The sequence below is a fragment of the Agelaius tricolor genome, unplaced genomic scaffold (genome assembly GCF_023055355.1).
Source record: "Agelaius tricolor isolate 1412-34295 unplaced genomic scaffold, bAgeTri1.0.p SCAF_7, whole genome shotgun sequence".
Classification (NCBI taxonomy): Eukaryota; Metazoa; Chordata; class Aves; order Passeriformes; family Icteridae; genus Agelaius; species Agelaius tricolor.
The window spans coordinates 36,563,455-36,585,400 of NW_027269267.1; the positions used below are offsets into that span (position 1 = coordinate 36,563,455).

A 21,946-nucleotide genomic window follows, 5' to 3' on the forward strand; every position below is an offset into this window, starting at 1 on the left:
AATTTTAATTGCTCTGGTGTTCTCTATGGCAAAGAGAAACCAGCCATCAAAAGATAAATGAAGACACCTCCAGGCAGATGAACAGTAATGGGCTGCAATGCTGTTGATGGAGGCTCTGCTGGAAGGCAGAGTATAACTACATCCACCTCACTGCTGTCAAGGGCAGGGGGAAGGCACAGGAGATGTTACATAATCTGGAGAAGCACAGTTCTGCTCAGCATGGTTCTTCACTTGGAACCAGGCTAGGCCAAGCCCAGCACGCACTAGCACAGGAAATATGCTCTCCCAGACCCCAGGTATGTGCTCTGTTTCCTTATATCCTGCAACAGGGAGGCAATTTGCCCCAGCACAAGACCAGGTTGGCTGTCTGCATTTGTGCAGGACCTTGTTAAAAAACTTTTCTTTCTTCCCATTCGCTACAGTTTGAGCCACCCTCCCTGGAGGTATTGAGAAGTGATGCAGATACGGCACTTGGAGACACCATGGTTTAGTGGTGCACTTGGCAGTGCTGGGTTAATGGTTGGACTTGATAATCTTAGAGGTCATTTCTATCACTCCATGTAATAGGATGCATTGTACAGAAATTCCATATGGAAAATGCAGCCTCAGGAATAGAATCAATTTACTCTCTGAGCAAGACTACAGAGATCATGGAAGGAGAAGCAATGGCTGTTACCTTCCTCTGCCCTCAGCACATGCTAGGGAAGAGAACAGTATTATTTCATGCTGCCATCTCAAGACATGAAAATGGAACTCCTAAAATGGATTTACATTACCCTAACTCTAATCACCTTTTACCTAAATGCAATTCTCTGACACTACTGATTATATAAAACATCTCTGAGCTGAGTAATCTGCACAGTCTCATAAAACATCCTGAACACAGTCCACTGTTGTAAAGACAACTCTGCTGTAGATGAAACAAGTACATTCCACTTACACTAATCAAGGCAAAATTACCACCAAGTAGTTTTGTAAATCTGCAACTACCAGGGCTAATTAAGGATAACATGGTGTAGAATCAAAGTGCATGTTAAAAAAAAGCCTTTGAAACGCTGACTACATTTTAAACATATACATTAAGCATGTGCCAATGGCATAAAAGTGTACCTTCTTCATACATGTCTTCTAGCAAATAAGCTTCTGCTCTGTCTTTCAGGGCATTCACATTGGTTGGCTCCAGCTGCAGAACTTCTGAACAAAGTTTGATGGCTTCTGTAGCCTGCTGATTCTAGAGAGGCAAAAGTAAAACCAAACTCATGTAGTTGTGGAAGTTTTGTTTCATGTTTATCTTGAAGACATTTAGAGGAAGATAAGAAGAATTACCTTTGATAAGCAGTGACAGATCCTTTCTTTGGCACGAGTAGAATAAACTGGGACTTCTGGCTCAGTTTTCATTACAGACTCATATTTACTGATAGCATCTTCATACCTGTTTAAACATAAAGCGTAATATCATGAAATGTAATCACTATCTCAGGGTGTTGCATTTTATTTTAAAATTCTTAAAATTCACAGATTCTTCCATCCTTCTACCAAAGGACCTTCCCTTCAATAGCCTTAAAGTTGAGGTGTGAAACAACAGTGTAAAGAAAACTTGCAGGCACTTCAAGAATTACATTCCCATTCCCTTCTCTGTGCTGAGAGACAGAAGAGCAGGCACTAGGCCTGCTCAGGCTTATGCACAAGGTAACAACAGCAATCCTTCACAATGCACAGCCAAGGGTCTCCAGATTTGCCTCCTGTCCAACATGACACTCCACTTCAAAATAAGCATCTCCCCCACTGATACCTGAGATTGGACTCAGTTCTGTGCTCACAGTAAGAGTCCAGACTATTTGCACACTACAAAAGGTAGCTATTCACAGAGGTACAAAAAAGCTCCTTATGCCAGTTTTAATCAAGCAGATGTTTTCTCCTTTTCTTTTCACAAGTCACACAGTCAAGTGTTATTTTGCTGTGAAGGCCTCAAAATGCTAAAGTTACATGGTTTGAGTGAGAAACAGATTAGAACATTTACCTAAAAATATGAGAGTGAGACTGAATTCACGGGTTGCTACAAGTTAGAGAAATGCAAGCTCTCAGACTCCCTGAAACTTCGCTGATGCTGTATTAAATAAGTGAAAAGAGTCCAAATTCTGGCTTAATAAAACTGGCATCAGTTCTGCTTATTCACACTCCTGATGTACTTCATTTTAAAAAGCCACCTTGACAATATTTAGTGATTTTTTCAGGGGTCCTTACAGCTGGATGTCATGTGCTTGGGAACACAAAATTGAAGTAAAGCAAGAACTACAAGAATATGGAGGCACTGTCTATCATCGAACAGGGTGCATGAAAGAAAAAAAGCTCATCAGTCAGAACCACTTCTGCCATCAAGGCACTGCAGAGTTACTAAGTGGTTTTAGTCTTAAGATATGGTCCTTTCATCACAGAATAGCTGAAGTTGGAAGGAACTCTTAGAAATCTTCTCATCTAACCCCACTGCCCACACAGGGCCACCTCCAGAAATCTGCCTACAACTGTGTCCAAAATGCTTTTGTTTAACTCTCAAGTGGGGAGACTCCATAACCCCCCTGGACAACCTGCACCAGTGGAAATGAGCAGTGTAAAAAGCATATCCTAATGTTTCAAGGGAATTTCATGTTTCAGTTTGCACCCATTGGCCTGATCCCATCACAGAACACCACCGAGCAGAGCCTGGCTCCACCCTCTTTGCACCCTCCCTTCAGATAAATTGATGAAATCACCCTGTAGCAGAGAAGTCTCAGGGCAAACACTCTCAGCCACCCCAGCCTTTCCTTGCAGAAGAGAGATGCTCCTCACCTCCAATCTTAGTGGAACTTCACTGGACTTTATCAGTAGTTTCATCTCTCCTGCACTGGGGAGCCCAGTGCTCAGGTGGGGTTCCCATCAGTGCTGAGTAATAATATATGAGAGCTGAAAACTCCCATCCCTATGTTTGTCTTACTACCTGCTGCAGAAAGAAGTTAAGTATGCAAAAGGGACACAGTGGCATCAGAAGGAATCAGAATAGAATAGTTGCTATGCAAGTCAATATTTATTTTAATTGTAATTTGAGAGCTCTGCTCAGTACCCACTTCAACTGACACAGGCAAAAAGCATCACTTTAATCAGCTCCTCAATCAGTAAGTTGGTGCCTCAATTGTGGGTTTTTTCTATTTTTTTTTCCTTTATATAGCAGTGAATACTTACCTGCCTTCTCTGATGAATTCCTCTGCTGACTCGATCTGCTTATTGAGTTTCTTCACTTGCTTATAGAGAGAGAAGCATTGCTTATGGTCTTGGTCCAATTTCAGACACTCCCGGACCTCACTTTTCACAGAGAGGTAAGGAGAAGTGGAAAAAAAAAAACACAAAACAACACACCTAGGTCACCACATACTATGAAATTTTACCAGGAGACATAATGCAGCATTTATAAACTGTTCAGAATAACACTTGAGTTCTTTCACAGATCTCTCCCTTCATCCAAATATTAATATAAAGTAAGACCAAAAAGAGTCTTCCAAAATATACAGGGATACTTATCTGGATTTGGTTTTAATTCTTTTGTATTGTCAAACACACAAAAGATTAAATGCTACACTAATAACTGACTAAAGAGCTGAAGAGTACCTTTGAAGAAAAAGGCACTCTGTGAAAGAAATTATATTCAGCAGTTATCAGATGAATAGATAGGAAAATTATCATCAATTGTAACTCAGATATATTACAAAATTCCTACATTCAAGTGTATTTTGTGTCATTTGAAATAGAAAGCTCAACTAAGACACAAACCTCCTTGATGGAATCTCAGCCAAGCCTGAGGCTGATGTTTCACCGTGAAGAATGTTTAATCAGACTCTGATTAGGGAAAATGTGTGCCAAAATAGTCCAAAGTCTAAAAAAAACTCAAAAAACCTCCAGAATGCAGTCATATGAAGGAATAAATGTTATGGATCCCACAGAGTCACCATAGCACAACCACTATGTCAATTTCAGGAAGAGATTACAAAATCTTATTTTGTTCCTAAGCACAGACAAAAATATCTTACAATTTGAAAATAATTAGGCCTTTAAGAGGAAGAAACTAAGGGAAGGACAATAGATAGCACCCAGCAAGTTCAAGAGCTATAGAACTCTTTCTCAGCATGTCTCATGAAGCAAAAATTAATGGTATCAGACAAGAATAAAGGAAAGAGGCTTATCCCTTTCTTTCTGATTCCGTTCTGTTCTTCAACAGTGTCCTCAATCGTGCTTTTAAATACCACCTACCCTTGAAATCACTGGGCAAAGTGATGGCCACCTCCCAAAAGTCATCATCACGGAAGTGACCTATGAGCTCACAAGATTAAGTAGGCTCTGGAAAGGGAATGCCTAATGCAAACCAATTAATTTCATGTTTACTTTTGGCCAGCTATAAAACAAACTTTGCAAGTATAATCACATGCATTTTCCATCTGCCAAGGAAAGAAACACAGGCTTTTTCTGTTCTCTTCACCTTATTGAAGGGACTCTGTGGCAGAAATAACATTGGAAGGATTCTGGAGATGAAGGCAACATATCTGAAATTATGATTGGCACAGAAACCACTTCTGTGCAATAGGAAGAATTCCATCATTTGTGCAGCTAGCCACAGAGCACAAACTGAACTGGGCAAGGGCAGTTATCTCCAGATTGCCTAGGGACATATGGGAATAAGACCTTAAATTTAACTCAGTATGAATAAAAGGACAGGGCATTATCAAAAAGTCATCTAGGACTGTCTGCAGGAATGAGAGGCAAACAGCTCTGCACCCCAAGCTCTTCATATTTGGATGCTCCTGTACTTTTTATTTATTCTTAAGCTTGTAACATAATGTAGACATCTTCGGTTTGCATCTTAAATTCAACAGAGGTTTAAGGTTAAAAGAAAAATTCCACTACAGGAAATTTAGAGAAGCACTTCCTTCTAGGAGAAACACAATGAAAACAGCACTTGTAAGCAACTCTGATGGAGAGGGACTCTGGCTTCTGTTTAAGGAAACAAGATGCCTGGAACCATTGATGGCTGGTCTTGCCAAGAACAAACATGGGTTTCTTCAATCCTTAGTTTCTAGAAAGGAACTCCCTTTATCAGATCTAGACCACAGATGATTCTCCATCCAAACCTCACACAAGAGATACTTCATGATTTATCATCACCTATATAATTATATTTTCTGTCTCAATTATAATGATTAGAGGAAATAGTAAAATTACCTGAGAGATAATTCATGGTCCCCCAGCTGATAATATATTTTGCTGATTTTATAAAAGGCTTCAGTATTATCATTCTTTAATTTGGCAGCAGCTTTCAAGTCACTAATGGCTTTGCTTGGTTCTCCTTCCTTTATGTAACACTCTGCTCGAAGTTCCCGTAGCTCTGCATCCCAAACACAAACCTTGAGAAATCAAAATTAAAGCTTGTTTTTGGTCCATAACACTTCACTTCTTTTTCTCCCCAAAAGAAAAAATCCCATTTAATTTCACTTTGCCAACTGCAACAGCATAAGGTTCAAGCTGCATGCAGAGCTCATGAAATTAGCATCTCTGCTTCCTGGTGGATGCTGTGATGCACCTGCCCAAATAGAAAAACAAAGGCCTGAAAATTTTGTAAATGATGCAATGAACTCATGCAGAGAGATGAATTAAATCTACTGGCATTGCTTAAACTAGGACAGTCTGTTGAGCCTCCAGGAAAGGATATCAGAATCATAAATTATTGCATCTTCCCAAAAGAATAGAGGTAATGAACAGCAAGGACCAAGCTGTCAGTTGTTCTCCAGGAAGAAGCCTGTGGGTAAGATGCAGCTCCACCAAGTTTGACCTTAATATCTGGATTTTAAGAATAAAGAGAGGTAAAATTGTCACAGTAAGGCAAAACTAATTACTCACGAGGAACTGCCTATCAAAATTTGATTTAGGGAATTAAATCTGTCTAAGTCTTATCAGTTGGTTGGAAATGATCTTAGAGGAGACTTTCCTGCTTTTCCACGCTACCTCCCCATAAACCAATTCCTGCACTGTGGCAGTTTCATCACCAAAAGCTCCAAGGTTGTAAACTCCAATTTGTATGTACAGAGTCATAGCAGTTAACTGTCTTTTAGTACATTTCTATATGACACACAAAATGCCCACATGATTAAGTTATTTACACTTGCATTATCAGGCTATTTACACCAATTAAGATTCAACAAATACAGCTACCTAAGGAACAAGAGGAAAATTCAGCTAGCTATCTACATTTTTAATTTTGTAGGGTTTTTTTTAATCTTTTTTCTCAAGACTAAAACTTCATTTTCTCAAGACTAAAACTGTCTGCCTATATACAACAAAAAATCCAGATTAAAAAAAACCCTGTAACTCCTATACTTGGCAAAACTTCATTGATTTCAGAAAAACTTCTTCCCAGCTTCCCCAAGAATAACAAATTGTAGAAAAACAGGAAAGTATAATCAATAAAGTTATCTGTAATTGAAGTTTAACTGAAGTATCTTTAAGACAGACTATGACTTCTTCTGCAGCTAGTGCTCAGCCCTCTCCTCTCTCCAACACTATTACAGACCCAAAGTGCTCAACAAAACTAAACTGGTTACACCAAAGTTATTTTCACATCAGTAAAGAAACTATTAAACAAAAACAAAGATGTCAGAAGCTCTTACTTTCACAGTACCATTTGACTTAACACTTACAGCCAAGATTTCATCAAGAAGAGAAATAGCAGCTCCATAATCCTCTTGCTGGTAGGCAGATAATGCCTGTGAATGTAGGCGCTGCAGCTCATCAGATTTTGTCAGCTGCGTCTGGGCTTCTTTTTCCTCATTATTGCTAGGATTGGATTTGAGCTGCGAACATGAACAAGAAAAGAGACTCAAATGCTTGTTCAAGGATCTCTTTCAGTCCCATAAATAATCATATCATGGAGAACTGACTAAAGCTGAGAATAGAGTGAGTTTCCAAACTCCACTGGAAGCACTTCTACCTCTGAACTTAAGAAAGAATCATTTTGAGATTCAACGCAAGATGTCAGAAGTCAGAGAAATCCAGTTCTTCATGCCTGATCAATCATCACTGGACACATCAAACCCAACAGTCACTGTTCCCCATCACCTGCTGGATGTTGTGGACCTCTTTGTAACCTAATTAATTTACCTCTGCTATCAGTTGTTAAACGCTGGATTCCTCAGCAGCAACAGACAGTGTAATCACGTGATCTAACTGCATCTCTCACTTTAAGCACTACACATATTTATAACTTCATAGCAGAAATAAATGAAACATGTTCCAGACAGCTGTTACTGTGAAGTTGTGTTTCTTACATTTTCCTCACAAAGACTGGCTGCAGCAGCAAGTTAAGTGGCTACCACCAGGAAAAAGACTCAGCTGGGCAGTCATGCATTCTGTTTCTTACATAGTTTTAAACAATGTTTTGTCTACAAGGACTCTTATTTCTCTTAACCCCACTCTCTGAGCAAGTGGAAGTCTTGCCTGTTTCATTTAGGCAGGTTTATCTTTTAATTTTAAAATTTAAAAATATCTTTCAGGAAACTTTACTATCACCCAGGAAGATACACATGGCCAGAGAGAATCCCAGCCATTCCCTTGCAAAGCCAGGGAATTTGTAGCATTACTGTAGCTTGAAAGAAGCACTGACTTCACAATTGTTGCTGATCAGAATGACTTTCAAAGTTTAAAAGGGACAAATCAGCATGACTTTTTTTTTGTTTGTTTTTAAGTAAAAACTTGTATTATCTTGCATTCTATACACAGAAAGTGAACTGAAGTCACTCAAAGACATCCAGTACTTTTTTCTTTCCCCATTTATCTTGAAGTGGCCACTTCTCTTTTTCTCACCAGTAAGTTCTTGAAAGACATGTATTCTGTGCTTATGTCTCTAACATAATTCAACTTCAGCCCTTAGATGTCCTTTATCAGAATTTCCCCTGGTTCTACCACTTGAGTATATGAAAGGAAAGAGCCTAAATGCTATACCAAAATCATGCACAAGTCCCACACTGTCTTCAATTCCTCTTTATAAATCTTTTTGAACCCTATGCAATTTTTCATTTTACCTGGCAAAAGTCAAGTTGTACCTAGACCTGAAAATTCTCCTTTATTCCCTATGTTGTCTTTCAGCAAGAGGAGAGGAATGTGATCAAAGAGTTTTCTTTCTTTAAGATTCCCAATATAAGTCTCATAAAGCTCTTCTTCTAGTTAGAACTCTGCCTACAAGCCCTTGATGCTGTGCATCCACTCTCTTCCCAAAATCTGGAGCTTGTAGCAGAGGCAAATTTCTACTCCTGTAATTTCAAAAAATACCAAGTCCACAAAACTCTCTGAAGTTCTGAACTCCTTAGTTCCAGCAGACTTGTTTGATTTCTTTCTTAATTTCTCAGCATTTCCTCCTTAAAAATTAAGAGCCTTTGGTATGGATAAGCCTTACACTTCCATAAAAACTTATGATAACATCACACTCCTTAGACTCATGGTATGCTTCTTGTAATGTATTTGGAGAAAATGTCAGTGGAATATGAAAAGCAATGTTACAATGATGGAGGCAAGTCCAACAGTAACCAAGACCATTTGAGTCAATCATCCTAGGTAATTTTAGGTAGCACATGTCCAGTTAAAGACAGGGAAATTTTTCAAGGTATCATTCAAACAAAAGTCATTGAGCGTGTGCTACAGTATGATGAAAATACACACTCATAAGTTCCTAACAAGTAATAGCATATTGCTATGATGTTTAAATAAGTAACATTAACTAAAGCAAAAAGAAGCCAGCTCATTCAGTTTGTGAAAAACATCCTGAAGGGAACTGAGGAAACCTCCATGGTTTGTGGTATCTAAAATCAAGACATCCATGCACTCAAGGACAGTGCACAGATGAAAGCCCTGCACTGGTAACATATCAGGTAACACAACTAAAATGACAGACAGATGAAAAAAAAAAACCCCAAGGAAATATTTAAATACCTTTTATTCTTTAGTTCGGAAGCTACAGATGATCACTGTAGCACAGAGGAATGTATTTGGAAATATCTAATGCTATATTAAATATCTCAGATGGGGTTAAGAGAGCTTTAAACAGCCAACTAGATTGCCTAGTAACTTAACCCAATTTGATTAACTTACAGTGCCATAAGATGGCCTCTCCCACCTACCTCCAAAACAGTACTATTACACATAACAACCAACCATGGAAAGCTGTTGCCCAATGTATTTTGCAACAGGCAAGGGTTTAGATGAGAAAGCAATTTGCAATGTTCAGAGCTCAGTCACTTGGTCTTGGCTGACATCTAGTGGAACTAGAAGCGGTGCCTTCAGTGTCGAGCCTTGAAATGTTTGTTCTTCCAAGGCAGACAGAATTGTCTATTCAGGACACCTCCATTTACAGTATTTATTGCAATAAATTGCACTGTGTTACAGTGGGTCTTCAAAGAGACTAGAATTTGAAAGAAATATAACAATTTCGTCCTTTCCTCACTTTCCAATAGACAAGGCAGAAGTTCTGCTCTAATTCTGTACCTGCCACAGAATTCACCAACTCAAATGCTTTTTTGAGCATTTCCTCTGGAACATAAACAGAGGACATAAGGAAGAGGAACATAAGCAGAGTCACTGACAACACTGAAAGGCACATACACAGGGCTGCCAGGATTTGCATTGTTTTTGTCACCTTTCCAGAAGGCCTACCATCAATGAAAGTATCCCTTTTATTTTCAGTCAAAATCACATGCTTAGAGGTAAAATAAACATTCCAGGGCTTTCATGGCTCAAGGCCCTGGACACAAATGTTGATGCACCCCCTGATCTGTCCTGCTGGCTTCTCTTAATCGGAAACCACTAACCCAAACAGAAAGAACTTGATATTAAAGCATATGAATACTAAACCAAAGTTGTAGCAGAGAAATAATTACTATTCATACAGCATGAGCAACAACTTTGTAAAATCACCAAAGGAATTCTTCTTACTCCTTGTTTCTTGTGGAAAACCTGACCCATGTAAAACATTTAATCAGCTTGATTCATCTGTAGGCCAAAAGGAGAGGTTTCTAGAAATGTATTAGTATTGCTTAATATGTGAACACATAAGTCTGAATCACACTCTCTATCCAAACCCCGTGATTAATTTCAGCCAACAGGAAAGTACAGAGTAAAAAAAAAAAGATAGCTAAAAATAACACATGAAGGCTGAATCTCAAGAGGCTCAGCTCCCAAAAAGGAATACTGTATCCTTTACAGCTAGGCATTTCCACTGCCTGCTCTCACACTAGCACTGCCTCACAAGGCAGTCAGTGCCAATATGCCAGAGAGGGCAGGAATATACAGACAAACTGCTCAGCAATCAATCACTTAAAAGATATTTAGGGTGCTCACCATGAAACCTTCTCCTGATACTATGAAATTATATAGAAAGAATTTGAATACATGAATTTTCTTTTCACAAGTAGTCATTAAAGGACAGGTTTATTGTTTTCTATGAAGAATAGTTATAATGTTTTTTTAAGTTCTACACAAAGCCACTGGTCTGACAAGCTGCGAAAGTTTACCTGTCATCCTTCCCTCCATTTAGATGGGCTGAATTTTTCTTGCCTTCTCTCCCTCAAAAATGACTGCATCTCCTAAATTATTGAGACCCCTTTTTAAGGAACATGACTACAAGAGAAGGAATGAGAAATCTGCAAGATTTAGAAAACAAGGAAAACCTGTCAAAGAAATGGGTATTCTACTTAAAGATTTCAAGGTATGTAGCACAATTTAACCCACTCCACACACGAACAATTTAACCTATTGCAAATTACTACTTCAGTATTTACTCATTTTGCTTGAATATATTGTACTTAAATGAAAATTATGCTCTTCAAAACAGACCACTCTAAGTACATAGACAATGTTGTTCATAGAACAAAGGAAAATGGAAGTCAGATTGAGAACTAATATGCTCGTTTCCTAAATTAGCTTCTGGGAAGAAACTCTGTTCTACTTCAGACTTAAAGCCTGATTGAGTATTGTAACTATTTGACTGACCAAAAGCAGCAAATAAATTTTTGCAGCAGGTTTGGCAATAGGAGAAGATATTTTACAGTTGACTGGAGAAACAATTCCATATGCAGCATTAAGCAATACTTCAAGAAAAAGTAACTGCAGAGAGATGCACACAGAGACTCCCAATCAACCCTGACACTGCATAATTGTTACTGCAGCAACTGTGTCCTCAATTAATCCGAGCTGAATGACTCTCTCCCACGTTTACAGATAGCAGGGCTGCGCTGCTATCAGACCACACACTCCTAAGAAACTTACTGAGGAAGGAGCAGCCAGAGGTGCCATTGCTATGTGAACTTCAGAATAAGCTGCTGGAGCTCTGCTACAGACACAAGAACTGCCTGGTGCATTTCTACCTGCAAGAGCCATCCCTCGTTGCTGCCCTGCAGAACATACAGAATAACCACTCCAGTTTTGTCATCCACACTTCCTAGTAAGATTTCCATTAAACAGCTGCAATCTGGACCACACAGCTTCTTTTTTCATCGGTCTCTTCAGAGACAGCCAACAAGACAGCATCTGTTTCTTTGCAAATTCTTCTTATTTTGGCTTAAGGGACACATCAGCTGCTCAAACTAACAACTCTTGAAGAGCAAGCAAGAATGTAGAATGTATCTTATTCATACTCATATTTACATTAATTTTGTGCAATAGAGAGGAAATCTAGATTCATATTCTTTGAGGGCTTTTTTCCTGGGGTTAGATCCGCTTAGCTTTGCAGCATAGGGCTGAAATGCACAAAATACCCATCAAAACTAAAAATAGCCCAAGTGAGTTTTAGGTGGGTAATATCCAAGTACTTGTAGCTGGAAGCCGCACAATTCCTATCATGGAGAGAAAGTACTGTCAGACATTCATGAACATGGAGAACTCTGCAGATTAGGAGACAGAGGGATGCCACTGAAATGTACTGATTTAACTACTCAGTGACTAAATTAAGAGTCAACAATTCTTTTGCAACAGGTAAAAAGAGATAGGAACTTGTAAAGGTTGATCCATGATGCCCCTAGTGACTTCCCAGGGAGACATCAATATAGTGATGTAAACCAGAGTTCAACTACATCACCCTTTCCTGAATGAAGGCTGCTCCCTTCAGCTACCAGTAAGCAGAGATCATGAAGTATCAGGCACACACAAGAAAGACTTTCCAAAGTGCTCCTTTGCTTCAGACAACACCCCATTTCATCTGCATCACTATACTGCAACTTCACTGGTCATTTATTCATACAAAGGTTGCTTAGCTACTATGCCTGCAAAGAACAGGAAAGACAAACTCAGGCCTAGACAGCATATACTCTATAGAGCATCAGAGTTCAGATGTGACCATGGCTCAGAACCCAACCTTAAAAAGTAGTGATGTAGCTCAACACTGGTCTCCAACTTACCACATTTTTGAAGTCATCCTCTGCTTCATCAAATTTCCCTTGCTTAAGCAATAAGTGTCCTCTTTGTAATCTTGCCTGAAATGAAACATAACTTTTTATTTACAAATGGGAATAGAGCAAACTATGAATACAAGTTTCATTTTAGTACAGCTAACAAGCTGAAACAGGGATCATGACACCCATTCTTTGTCTTTTTGATTTAACAATGTTCTTGTAAGGCCTCTTCAATGGCAAAGGATTGCTCTGCACCAGAACTGAGGGACAAAAAGCAGACAATTTTTTTGAAAAGAACTCGTGTAAGAAGTTTCACAAATCAAAGTGAATGTGACTTTCCACCACTTTCCTGATTATAACTGCTTACATATTAAATAAATAGCAGAAATAATAAACAATTCCCACATTTAATTATTTCATTAAACTCTCAGAATAATAGAAGCTATGTAAAAAGAAGTGATTTAGAAGACTTTGATTTCTAATACGAATATTTTCATACAACAGTGAATTTAACATTTGCTCCTTTATTATCAACTATACAGGACATGCCACTGCCCACAAAAAAGGGAGGTGAGAGAATCAGTTTGAGAGGACTTCAGCATCAGTTTCCAACTAGTGAGGCAGTCTCTGCATATAGTACACAGAATGGAGAAAGGGGTAGGCAAATCTGAGCTTGCAACAGTCACACAGGAACGCAATGAGATTAGGACAGTTACTGTGGAGAACAGATACCTCAGATCTAACGCTGATTAAGAGAAAAAAAACCCAGAGGCATCTGTGTGCTTTCTTCTCCCTGTCCCAAATGGCAAAGCCTCGGTGAACAACCAAATAACCACAAGTGAGAGAAGTGTTTAGTATAAATCCATGAACTTAGTAAAACTAGTAGTTGGTCAAATAACTGTCTAGACTGTACTCAACATCGTTGCAAATTAAGGCACATACACCACTGCTATTATTTGACCCACTTTAAAGCCCTCTAAGGGACAATGATTCTCTATTCCTGTTAAGAAAAGTCTGAAAAAAACCCCAAACCTTCTTTGAAGCAGTTTTTTTTTTTTTACACTTGAGCAATCTTCAGTTCCAGTAATACTTACTGATGTGAAGTCCTGCTTTAATTCAACCACTTTACTTAAATCGCGAATTGCCGCTTTAGATTTGCCCATGGCTAAGTACACTGTGGCTCTTCTGTAATAAGCAATGTAGTTCTCAGAGTCTCCCTCTGCAAATGAACAAACAGTAATCAGAATACTATCTCAAAGCTACTGAAATTTCTGGCACAGTGGAACTGTAATGACTAAAAATATATCAACCATCTGCCTTTTAAACCACTGGAAACAATCGTATACATTAATAAGACATAAAATCTGCAACATCATGCAAGCAGTATTTTCTATGCAGTTTAATTATTTAACAATAAAGATTACACAAATACTGTAAATGCCAAATAACTGAGAGTGAAGGTCAAATGTGGATGTGTTCTTCAGCTTTATATGGGAGAACAGCCTCTACGTACTAATGCTTTACCTCCAACTGCAGGCCTACATTTGAAAGTACATTAATTCATCATTTTCCAGCCCAGGTGCTGATCACCATATCAGACACATGCAAATACTCCCAAAATTACTAATGTTAGTGCAATGTCAACACAGACACTAACTCTTTATATCATTCACTGAAATATCAGCAACTTCTTTCCTTAGTAGTAAAGTGGGCACCAACATTCCCTCTCACCAGCAGACAAATGCACACACTATCAACATGAAGGCTAACTTCAGGGCCCACACATTCAATGTAGTCTCCTGGTCAAAATTCCAAGATCCAGCTACTTTAACACTCCAAGCTAGCACATACACCTGTACAGGAGGCAAACATCAGTCTCTGAAAACAAGAATAATATTCTTAATTTTCTTCTGTATGCAGTATTTCACAGAAACAGGTGACAGTTACTGTGGGCTCTCAAGGAAAAGTAACCCAATGTTGGAATACAGAAAACCTTTTACTATACTATTAAAAACATAATAATCAATCCAGAATTTGCAGACAAGAACATCCATATCTGAGGAACAGAAGTAATATTTTTCTTCCTCACATCATTTGTGGTTAAAGTTGAACTTCAAAATAAATGGAAGAAATAGCACCACCAATAATCTTATGCTCAGCAATGAAGTTTCATAGCTGGCCACCTCCATTACCAAGAAGAAGCTATCTGCACTCTTCCTCTACAGTATCTTGGTTGTGGAAATTCTGATCTCCAGAGCTGAAATTTAATAGGCACTCCCATGCTGTATGCCTCTTTGTATGTCAGCATTAGACACATCAAATAAATTCAAGTGTTACTACCCTTAAAAAAAAAAGCAGCATTGAGTCCTGAAGGTGAAGGCTAAGTACAAATCGAGGGCTGTAATTAAGGAACTTGATTAATACACAAAGGATGAAAGGTAGGAAAGAGCTAACAAAGAAAGCACATTTCAGCACCAGATGATTATCTGGTTTTACCTCAGTACTCCAGCAACAGTAATGAACAGCAATTGACACCCAGACAGAAGGCATAAGCTGGGATGGAAGAAAGAGTAGAAAATTTAACTGAAGAGAGGTAATATGGACAGCAGTTTTCATCTATTTCAGATGTTTGCAAAAAAACCAAAAATAGACTGCCTGAGACAAGACAGAAAAATCTATTTACCTCACAGTCTACAACGATGCAGTACAGCCAGGAAAGAATTCTTACCTCCTCACTAGCACAGTTGGCAAATCATGCTTAAAATCTTTTCAAAAAGGCAAAATCCAAAGAAATCCGATGAAAATGAGGCAATCAGGCTAAAATCAGCATCCAAATAAGAATCCCATAAAGGTCACAACTGAGGTGGTCATACCGTATTTCTACAAGCTGCTCTAGCACAGCTGGCAAAGCAGTGGGTTTCACCCATGCAGGCACCTCACACCACTGCTGCCTCTACAACACCACCAGGACCTGCACAGCCACACACTGAACTGGTCTCCTCATCAATCCAAGTTCAAGTTTGCCAACCAATAATAAAGGAAAAAATCAGGCTGCAGCACTAACTGTGCACAGACCCCACAGCACATTGCCCTAGCCACTGTGCACTAACTGTGCACAGACCCGCCCCTCTTTGGCAGCAACATAGAAACCAAAGGAGTAACAGACTGCATCTAGGTGGAACAAGGAACTTCCACAGCAGAAAAAAAGGGAAGTTGCCTCCTCCATTCTCTTTATATAAAGGAAGTCTTGGAGAACGATTTTGGAGAATGCAAAGAAAATATTAATAACTCAGAAGCAACCCATGTTTCATTTACATTTCACTATTAAACCAAGGCATAAATTAAAAAGTATCAACAGTACGACTCATCAATGTATAACGTCTCAGTAATATTCTTTTCACAGAGAAAAAAAATGCACTTGTACACATTATAACAAAGTCCAACAACTTAAAACAGTACCATGCAATTAAGAAACCAGTGTTAATGGACACTGCTCTTTACCAGTGCTGCCTCTATGCTTCAATTAAAGGATTTTAATCAGCTAAGTTGCTTTAAAATTCTTAAAAGCAAACATTTAACTTCTCAGTTTGCTGAAGATGCAGAACACCAAACAAGAACAAACTCACTATCTGACTACAAGAGAGGGACGATTTTGCTCTCCACTGCCAATGCAGTATCTCAAACATGAGAGCAGCATCAGTTTCACTGAGATACCACCTACTTCAAGATTTAATTAAGAAAAAATAAGAAGAGAGAAAGTGACTATTTTAAACATTGAATTTTTTACAGCACTGGATAGAAGAAAGCATGGATAAAGTCAGCCTTTCAAAGACATACTCATACTTTGAAAAACATCATAAAGATGAAAACCGATCTTGATGGGATTAGACAGACAGGGAATACCTCATCAAACAGTATCAGAGTCAATTATAATTCCTCTCATACAGCCAGCTTCTAGAACAACAGTGACTTAAGTGTTTATGAATTGTGTAGTTAATTTAACAGTTTTCTTTTATCAAAACCAAAGCATAAATATTCTACTGCATCTCTGCTGGCTTCTGTCCAAACTGCTGTATAAAGATACCCCAAATTCTGTGATTCATGGAATGCAATTTGCAAGAAAGCAGGATATTTAATGAAGCAAACAGTGGGAAGAACCCACCCAAAGGTATTTCAGTACAAGAGTCACCTCCCTGAGATACATACCTATAGCCGCATGAAAGTGAGACAAAGCATCTGCCAGCTGCCCAGCAGCCAATAACTTCTTCCCCATTTCAAGCTGTTTTTCTACTTCTGCATTTATTCCACACTCAGCTCCTTAAAGAAAAACAAAAAGATGAAAGTTCTGAATGACCAGTTTGATTACAGCAAACACATACAGTGATAATACAATACATGTAACAAACCATTATTGACAGAGGCAGAAGTCACATCCTCCTGCATTTTAGCTAATCTCAGAGGTCTTTTCCAACCTAAGGGATTCTGAGATTCTGTAAAGCACCCTGCAGTCTAATAACCTCATAGCATGTCCCAATTAGGATGTGTCAAAGTACAAAAGACATTGCTTTGCACCCCACTGTGACAAGGCACCAAATACACACCCACACATTCAGTAACATACTCTGACTTTCAATTCCAGAAGAATCTGGGAAGGACTCATAACACACACATGCAGCAAATACATACAGGTTCTAAATTAGAATTCATAACCCTGATAGTAACTTCATACTTAACTGAGAACTGTTTGGCTACTTAGAGATTCTTAGAGATTGGCTTCTCATCTACTACACTTGTCTCATCTTTGTAATTTCCAGGGCAAACTTTTACAGGACTGCAAGTTTAGACAATTAAAATTCTCACTCCTTTTTCCTTTAACCAGTAGCATGAAAACCATACTAAAGTGGTAAGTCTCTGAAGTGCCAGTTTGAGTTTAAAGCTAATAAATTGCTGCTGCTCAACCAACAGAGAAAGACTATTGCTGAGAAGAAATAAGCAGCCAAGTGCAGGTACATGCTGTACGTACATCAACTCAGCAACACTTTTTCCATTTGTCCTGCTTCCTGCAGTCTTCAGATCAGGGCAGAATTCCACTACAAATTACCCACCAGCTTATGATTATTAAAAAACTTTCACACTAGAAAAAATTTCATTTATTAAGAGGATACCCTATGCCTAGATTTAAGCAAGGCAATATACTGAAATCCTGAATAAGCACATTATATTAAAACCCAATGATTTATAACTTATTTCACTCAGGTTTTGCACTGAGCTGATTCAGATAGGCACTTTAAATACAAAAATGCAGCAGCATTCCAGAGTTGTTTTTTAGAATCCAAATAAAAATGTTACAGTACAACTGATTGAAGGAAAATATATTCAAACTTCTCACAATGAAAAGTGGTTAAACCACAACGTATTTGTAATGAACGAACAGTAATTTCTTATCACCAAATTATCACAATTTTAGATGTAGGAGCTCTCAACACCTGGGACCTTAATTTATTTTTTCCTTTCTACACCATGATACAGCTCATAATTCTTTTGATTCCACATTACAAGAAAATCCTTGAGCTGTCTCTACTAAAATGAACAAAATCCTCTCTGCATCCACTAGAGAAAATTCTGTCTGCTAAAAGACTGACAATAAGTCAGCACACTGGATTCAAGGGCTCAACTCAATTATTTGTTTTAGAACAATGATAGAAAGCAATTTTTTTTTAATTAATGGAAATTACTTTATGAAGTCCCAAATTTCCAGTGAATATTTTTTGTTTAAGTAGATGGACTTAAAACTGCCTACATCACAAATAATTATTATTTGAGGATCTTACTAAATGATTCATTTTCAAGTCAATTCTAGGCATGTAAAAAACGTATTCCCATTTTATGTGTCCAATTTGCAGCAAAAATGGACATTCTTCCTTGCCCATTTCCCTTCACCAGCTTAAAGCTTCAATCATCAAGTAGTCCAGTGTCCTTTAAAATGACAAAGCAAGTATATGAAACACAATGAAAAAACTAAGAACTGAAAAAAAGCCTCACCACAAATTTCCCTGGCTTTGGAAGTATGCTAGCAGTAAAGCAGGTATAAAACTATAAACAGACTGAAGTATTTAACATGACCTAATACCAACTAAAAACTCTTAAGTTTCATCCCTCACGTGTTTCCCCATACACAAATACCTGAAATCTTTCAAAACTTGTCAGCTGGGAGTGGTATCCTAGAATTGGGCTATAAATTACTCTTTGATGAACTTTCCATCTACTCAAATATGGCATTCAATCCCCCCAGTCTCAAGCATCCTTGTTTTACACTCAGTCACATCAGAATAGCTCCAAGAACACATTTTTCCACAGTAAGATGTACCTACACAATGTAGTGTCTTTCAAACATGTTGTGTACAGTACAGTTTTACAGTTACATAATACCTTAGGTGGAAGAGCCATCTTTTTCCTTGAAAATAATGAAGACAATTAGTAAAACAATGAGAAAGGTGACCACTGAGAGCAAACAAGTAAGAAAAGCAGGAGCAACATAGATAAATGAAGAAGCAAATTGTGAAGTCCTCTAGATTCCCTGTAAAATACATTAAACATTGACATACATTAAACTATACATTAAACCTCAGCTCTGCAAGCTGCTGAACATCCTAAATTGGTGCATGAATCTCCAGAAGCACCTGCATCATCAGCCTAACCATGATGAAAAGTGACATTTACCGTAACTACTCAGGAACACTCTGCACTGACCTGATGGTTGAGCTGTTTATTCACAGAAATCTATGCTTATTCATTTTCTGGCTGTAGGCAAACAATTGCTCTAAATAAAGCAGCCCACAGTAGACATCTGAAAACTGATAACAGAAGCACAGGAGTCCAAGGACTCAAATTCTCTGCAACCTATTTGGGTACCTATGCACTCTTTGGTCTGGGAATGAGCCTAAGAAGTAAAGTTCAGCTGAGGAAAAAAAAACCACCAAACCCCACACCACAGAGCTCTTTACAGCAGATACACATTGATGAGCTGGATACTACAGGCCCAGTTAAGAAGCATGCTCCACCAAGAAACTAAATTTACCCAAGAGATATGCAAGCTTACAACTTATTTTTAAAAACTTCCATGTATTTTAATTTGCATATAATTTCTAAAGACTGCCTAAGTGTTAAATATTCACCCTGGGCCTCAAACAACCACACACATGAGCTGTTAAATCAAGTCAAATATTCTAGATAAATCCAGAGCCTGGAATCCTTGCAAGTCTGAGGAAAGAGTCTAAGAGTCAAAAAAAAAAAAAAAAAAAAAGGAAAGAAAAAAAAAAGCCAAAACAACACAAAGAAACCAAACACCACAAACCCCCAGACTATTTCCATGTAATTGGTACTAACTCTGACAATTGTTCAAGGGACAACAATCAGAAGGCGCAGGGAAGACAAGCAGGTGCAGCTAACCTGTTTTTCCAGTTAAATACACTCACTTCAAATAAATTATAACTTCCTGGTAGGATTTTTGTTTTATTAGGGTAATTGGTGCTAATACGTAGGCACCTAAGCCTACAGACTTGAACTATATCCCTGTATAATTGGTCCCATCCACATTGCAAAGAACTCAAGAAAGCCTTGCAAGCTGAGAACAGTTTCAAGATGTTGCATTTGTCTACACATTCCTCTTTTCCCCCCAGCAGAATTTCCACCTACTTTTCCCTAAAACTTGTTCCCAAGCTGAGTAACAAGATTATGAAAACAAACAGAATTAGTTCCTGCTATGTACCAAAGGCAGTTATTTCAGTGATAAAGCAGCAGCATGCATGTCATTAATCTTAACTGCATTCATCTAAACCTTTATTTTTCCCCCACAGAGGAGCTTAATGATTGCCTTATCTTGTCAGGAGAGTGGGAGATCCTGCTTTTGCAACATTTTTTTATCAGAATGACCCTGAATCTCAAGTTTGCTGTTATTTTTCAACAGTTTGGTTTTTGCTTTAGGGGTATTTGCTAACATGATTTTCAAGAATTAGACTGAACTAGGTAAGATATGGACAAACTGTTTACCAACAGTTTCAGAATCAACATTTCTGAGGTTTGCAAGGAGCCTCAGAGTATACAGTAGAGATATGTGCAACTTCCACCCATCAACTTTTCACTCCTTCCGTTTGCAAAAGAAGTTGGTAAACACAGCAAAGATTGGCAGACAAAAAAAGCCCCACCCTCAAAGAGCCTTTGTATTTGGGGCCAAGGAAAAAACCAAAAAAGCTCCCAAACTTAGGGGGAAAAAAAAAGGTGAGGGGAGAAAAAGAAACACTTAATGCTTCTGGTCTGACAGTAACTTAATTGGGTTCTGTATACTCAGAGCCCCTTTATTCTTCCCCATATTACATTTCCTTTCTTCTGCTACAAGGAAGGAGAGGGGGAAAATGAACAACACTCCTTTATTCCTCCTCAGTCACCTCTTTTTGTTGTGATTAGTGTGGACAAACAGCAGTAGAGAATGAATCTTCCCAAAAGAGGATCTGTGCCAAATTCATCACAAATTGAGGTGAAGAGGAGGAATCAAAAACGTTTTTACTAAGTGTATTTACCAACCAGATATAAATAGTATTCATTGCCATCAGCTGTGAAATACAAAATTAATACAGAATGACTCTTCCAGATTCATGAATCAGATGACAAAAGGCAGACTTCTATTATCAAGACATCAAGATACAAATTTAGATGTGACTATGAATACCTTTAAGCTCAAAGACTAGTAATATTTGTGAGGAAAAAAAAAATCTTGATACTTAAATAACATAACCCCCCCAAAAATTCTTTAACTACACATTCTGAAAAATTAACTCCTAAACTAAGAAGTTTAAACTAAGAATTCAGGAAATAAGATCCAGTACTACCATTTCTCAGTTTATTACTGTACTCTACATCTTTATGAACTGAAGTTAAGACAGTGTCCCTCAAATTAGGAAATATGCTAAGCCCAAATAGCCATTAAACCACACACCTGAAATAGGTTGGCAGCTCTAAATTAAGAATCCTCAGCAGGAGCACCACATTCTAAGGGGGAAAAAAAAAGTATACTCTGACAAAAGTTACTATTTGTCTTCTAACAATACTAGAATGCATATTTAAAAAAAAAGGCAATTTAACACCACAGTGCATGGTCTAATGCAGGGTATCTTTCCCACAGTATGTTCCTGTTGCCACCCGACCAGATGAACTATTTAATTTAGTGTATCAACTGAATTTTTAATGTTAACCTACATCTTCCTTAAGCCCATAGCCTTTTTCTGACTACTGACAGCTTCAGTTCCACTTCCATCTGCCACTGGCAGGAAAAGAATGTCCCTCAGGTGAAACCCTGACCGTAACCACCATTCTATAGCAGAGTTAGAAACCTAACAGCAGTCTGTGAATAAAAGTCTGGCTACCCAGGTGTTGCTGGCAGGATACTATGAAAGTAAATAAGCTACACAAAGCACAGATAAGCTGAACTTCAAATACTA

General features: G+C 38.2%; 1 protein-coding gene across 2 annotated transcripts in view; it reads right to left on the minus strand.

Annotated features, from left to right (window-relative positions):
* The window catches only part of DNAJC3 (DnaJ heat shock protein family (Hsp40) member C3), a 31,163-nt gene that overhangs the window by 8,274 nt on the left and 943 nt on the right, over positions 1-21,946 (minus strand). For both annotated transcript variants that reach the window (XR_011679756.1, XM_071430966.1), the window contains exons 2-9: positions 16,659-16,769; positions 13,547-13,671; positions 12,459-12,533; positions 6,717-6,869; positions 5,245-5,426; positions 3,217-3,336; positions 1,327-1,432; positions 1,111-1,231 (exon numbers count right to left, since the gene is read on the minus strand). Coding sequence is in view for 1 of the 2 variants with exons in the window: in XM_071430966.1 (XP_071287067.1) it covers positions 1,111-1,231; positions 1,327-1,432; positions 3,217-3,336; positions 5,245-5,426; positions 6,717-6,869; positions 12,459-12,533; positions 13,547-13,671; positions 16,659-16,769 (993 nt within the window). In the remaining variant the exon portion in view is untranslated. The remainder of the gene's footprint in view (positions 1-1,110; positions 1,232-1,326; positions 1,433-3,216; positions 3,337-5,244; positions 5,427-6,716; positions 6,870-12,458; positions 12,534-13,546; positions 13,672-16,658; positions 16,770-21,946) is intronic.